General features: G+C 48.4%; 1 protein-coding gene across 2 annotated transcripts; it reads left to right on the top strand.

Moving 5' to 3' along the window:
• The first annotated feature begins 546 nt into the window (after positions 1 to 546).
• Positions 547 to 3,694, top strand: LOC100194079 (uncharacterized). 2 transcript variants are annotated; one of them, XM_023302161.2, is made up of 4 exons: positions 547 to 1,332; positions 1,593 to 1,841; positions 2,115 to 3,032; positions 3,232 to 3,694. In XM_023302161.2, exons 2-4 carry the CDS (start codon positions 1,728 to 1,730, stop codon positions 3,331 to 3,333), a joined length of 1,134 nt encoding a protein of 377 aa, XP_023157929.1. In that variant the 5' UTR covers positions 547 to 1,332; positions 1,593 to 1,727; the 3' UTR covers positions 3,334 to 3,694. The 2 variants fall into 2 exon arrangements, with proteins under 2 accessions (XP_023157929.1, NP_001336809.1); NM_001349880.1 differs by lacking the exon at positions 547 to 1,332 and having other exon boundaries at positions 1,706 to 1,841; positions 3,232 to 3,688.
• Positions 3,695 to 4,791: the final 1,097 nt, after the last annotated feature.

The following is a 4,791-nucleotide window of genomic DNA, read 5'->3' as shown; positions in this document are numbered from 1 at the left end:
GCCTCGGGCAAGAACAGTAGTCCCGAACGGATTCACGGCTCGCCCGAGGGTCCCCTCAGGCAGTGGGCGCACCCCCGGCTCGCTCGAGGCAAAGCTCGGGCGAACTTTGTCGTATAGCAACCTCGGCCAAATCGCCTTGCCACCGACCGTATCACGTGCGCATTTAATGCGGGGATCACCTGACACCTTATCCTGACACGCGCGCCTCAGTTGGCAAGGTCGAAATGACCGCAGTCACTTCACCCTTTTACTGATCGTTCTGACAGGATGACGACACTATTCACCCCGTTCAGACCACTGTGCCAACCACCGGGGTAAGACTGACAACAGTAAGTCACCGCCTCTCCCGAGATCGGCCTCGGGCGCAGCAGGAAGTTCCGCCTCGCCCGACCCCAGCCTCGGCCTCGGAGGGAATCGTCGCCACGCCCGACCCAGGCCTCGGCCTCAACCTCGGCCTCGGGAGGAGGTCTTCGCCTCGCCCGACCTAGGCCTCGGCCTCAGCCTCGGCCTGGGGAGGAGGTCTTCGCCTCGCCCGACCTAGGTCTCGGCCTCAGCCTTGACCTCGGGAGGAGATCTTCGAGAGAAGAGGTCACATTACCGGCTTAACTCTGGATCGAAGTATTTATACACATATATACATACTAAAGGCACATTAATTGGTCCAGAATTGTCGAACAAACCCTCATGATCACTGTGCTAAAGAAATCATACTGATATGATGTGCCTGATACAGGCATACAGCTATTGATATTTCAAGTTCTGAACAATTTGTGTTGCCATTTGTTAGACACTCATAGAACTACAAGTCTGTAGCTGCCATAACACACACCCAATCACCTGTATATAGAGTCATAGAGATAACAACCTTATTGCAGCCAACTCTATGACCTTAAATTTTTTGACACTGAAAGATAGTAGATAACTTGATAACCCAAATTTTTAGCGCCTTAAATCAGAGACCAAAACCTGTACAAAAATGAAAAATGAAAAAAAACAGAGCTTATTGTTATCTACAAGAACAGAAAATCAGTAATTTGACAGAATCTTAAAACTGCATGAACAACATCTGGCAAATCCCTTTAACTGCCCTATGACAAAGGATGAAAAAAAAACTAGTAATTGTTTGACATGTAGTTTGCTAACTATGACACTACAACATTGTCAAAATCTACTGATTGTTTGACATGCGGTTTACTAACTCCATGTGAAAGTTCAGACTTTGTGATTTTATCTCCCTTCAAATACTCCAGATCAGCGAGTGCCCGGGCTTCGCGTCCTTACCCACAGGGGATGATGAGCAGCCTCGCCTCCCTTGAAAAACTGCATCGTCTGGTGAGTTTGTTCTGCTGTATTTTTGAGCTCTATAGACGAGCCAGCCTCCTTTCCATTACTGACCACTACTCTATTATTAGATCATTGAAGAACCTATTTCCTCAGTTCTCTTTTATTCTCTTCAAAATGATGCAATGTTCCGACTAGTTTCTAACCCATGTACAAATTAAGGGCAGTACTTAAAAAATGTTTTCTACACGTATCCAATCTACCAATACTGTGACCATTTTAAACTAATTCGAATTCTGTCCAAATCCTAGGTACATTAGCCAATGGTAAAAAACAAGCAAAGAATATGAGAAATACCGTTGCCCTAATGCTGGGAGAAGGGGGAGAGGGATTGAACAACAAAACCCAAATCCCGGACGAGGTGGGCGACATAGAAGGAAGAAGGGATGGAGGAAGACTGGAAGAGAAGAGAGGGACTGAGGGAGCTGCATGCGGGCTCTCTTGATGCACCAGATGGTGCGCCGCTATTCAGTGCTAGACAGTTTGGTTGTGAGAGAGAGGTTAGTTTTAGAAACTAGATTTTAGTTTAGTTTTTTTTTTTTGCTGGCTCTTCGTGAGGAAGAGATGCAACTGCATGTTTGGCGTGAAGTCAGGCAGCTGCATGTTCGGTTGACCGCTCGCCGGCCGTGTCCGTATTTGGGTTGGGGAGGGAGGTGCTCTTGTGTTGTGCTTCCCACGATCCCCTGCCTGCCGCCTGTCCTTCTCCTCTCCTCTCCTGGAGAGCTGCATGTTCATCTGAAAAGTTGACAACGACAGACAGTTCCTGACCACAGGGCGCGATGGACGTCCCGGCCGTGGCGGACCCTGGAACGGAGCGAGGCGAAGGCGCGCTGATCCAGTGCCCGTACTGCGACTCGGAGGCGATGCACAAGCTGGCGCAGATCCTCCTCCCGGGCCTCGCCGCCGTCTGCGTGGACGGCACCACGGGGGACCCGTTCCGCAGCCCGTCCGCGGTGGCCGTGGACCTCCGCAAGGAGATGGTGGACTACATCACGCAGCGGAGCGACAGCTTCATCGCGGACGCGCTGATCGAGTCGGAGGCGAACCAGGACGCGCCCGGGGCCGAGGTGCCCGACGACCCCTTCGAGACCGTGTCCGTCTTCATGGACGACTTCGCCAGCACCAAGCGCAACATCATCGGCCACGTCTCAGGGTGGCTGCTCACCGACAGCCGCGACGACAAGATCGACGACTTCGTGCAGGAGATGGAGGCCACCAAGTTCTGGCCGCTGGAGCGCCGGGAGGCCGTCGCCGAGCTCCTGCTCAAGAACGTCGACCTCAAGACCAGGTTCCACTGCCCCGAGAAGTACGAGAACGAGGAGCGCCTCGAGGACCACAAGGCGCAGTGCAGCTTCCGCCCCGTCGCCTGCGCCAACGACGGCTGCCGCGCCAAGGTCTCCGTCCGCTGCGTCAAGGACCACGACGCCGCCTGCGTGTACAAGCTGCTCCAGTGCGAGCAGGGCTGCGACAAGCGCCTGCTCAGGCGCGACATGGACCGCCACTGCGTCACCGTCTGCCCCATGAGGCCCATGAAGTGCCCCTTCGGCTGTGATTCCTCATTCCCTGACCGTGACCTCGAGAGGCACTGCGCCGAGTTCCTTCAGCCGCATCTGCTCATGGTCCTTAAGGCCATCCATAAGAAAGGCCGGTCGGAACAAGACCTCAAGGACCTTGCTCAAAAGCTGGAAAAGGTTTTGTTTTTCTCATCCCCACTCATCGACCTGCTTTTTCAATTGGATTCAGCGCTCACCGTCCTATTTGCTTCCGAAATACGTACAGTGATTGTGATGAGATTCAGTTTTAACAGAGAAGCCCAGTTTGGTCTGGTAACCTTGCCAATCTTTTCAACTGATTATTATATAAAATAAACATTCGTTTTTTTTCCTGTAGTTTGATGGAGATGGTAAACTGGCTAAGGCTCTAGATGCAAGACCTCTTACTAATGTTGTCAAGGACCTCGAAGCCAAGATGAAAGGTGGACAGTCAAGTTAAAAGGGCTGGGTCTTTCATGCAGACAGACTTCACAGAATGGATAATGGCATTGTTTAGTCCCACGCGCAGCATACATACAGAGAAGAATATGAGTTTTGTTTTATTCTTATCTCCTTTACGATTTTTTTTCACATTTCTCCCTGTCTGTCAGAGTTTTGTTTTATTCTTATCTCCTTTACGATTTTTTTTTCTTCACATTTCTCCCTGTCTGTCACAAACAAACCAATTGTCAGTCAGTATGCATAGTCGTCCGCTATTGCTCTGTATCTTCAGCTTTTGTATGAGGATATTATATCATTTGTTTTGGTATATAAATCAAAGAACGGGCCATGTTTCCAGCAGGCTTGTTCTGTACCAAACTGATCACTTGTTAATCATGATGAATGAGGCCTGCTGATATTCACATCGAACAACAGCGAGGTTAATGAGTTGCATGTACCAGTCGAGCTACTTGGGAATTGGGTGTACCTCACGATTTTGTTTTGGTAGAAAGACACCTTTTCCGAATTTGAGATGTGAATATTTTGATCTATATACTGATCCTTTTCCTGAAGCATAGTGAAAATATTTTGGAAAACACTTCAGAAATGCTAACTCCGCTTTGCTCTAACATTTTAGCAAAATAATATTTGAGAGTCGTTACGGTTGCGAGGAGACAAGAAAGTGCTCTTAGTACGGTTGTTTTTGCATGCCCTAGACATATCAAGTGGTGTACCTAACTTGTGCAACGGACACATGGCTTGTTCCAACACACACTATAGTTTTCAACCCAACAACTTGCAGTTTGGTGTGTATCAGACATGCAACACCACCGGACGTAGTGTGTGAAAACTTTAAGTTGGTTCACCGAACGTGACCGATGTCACACCAAACAACGCATAGGATAGTAGTTATGCTGGAAAGGCAACCCGAGAGCCTATGACGCTCACCAGACTCCACACTAGACATGGGTTTCAGAGAGCACGAAAATCAATCTTCAGCTCCAACGAGCACCAGACGTGTTTAATGTGAGCATCAACATCTGACACGCAACAATGGCTAATTTTTAGCCATTGAAAAAGAGTCACCAAATTAGTACTAGATATAATTGGTACGAGCATCGGTCAGTGTCCTCGCAGTGCCTACTTCAAGAAGTAATAATTGGATTCTTTGAGTGGGCTTATAAGTAGACCTAGATGCCATTCTCTTGGACTTCCTAACTATTCATTTGCATTTGCATCGCCGTTCTTGTATCCAGTGGCAATAGTTGGGTGTATTTGCTGGTGGTTCTCTTGTTGCTACTCTTGGTGATGGAACCAACAATAATTATTGGAAGACTAAAATGAGTACATGCTTGAGATCAGTGAACACGAGAGTTTGGGATGTTGGCACTTCATAATTTCATAGTGCTTCATATGAATAACCCGACACCAAGAAATGAAGAAAATTTGCAATACAATTATGTTGCTCTCAATGTGA

This window comes from Zea mays, chromosome 4, assembly GCF_902167145.1.
Source record: "Zea mays cultivar B73 chromosome 4, Zm-B73-REFERENCE-NAM-5.0, whole genome shotgun sequence".
NCBI lineage: Eukaryota > Viridiplantae > Streptophyta > Magnoliopsida > Poales > Poaceae > Zea > Zea mays.
This window is presented reverse-complemented; position numbering and strand designations above follow the sequence as displayed.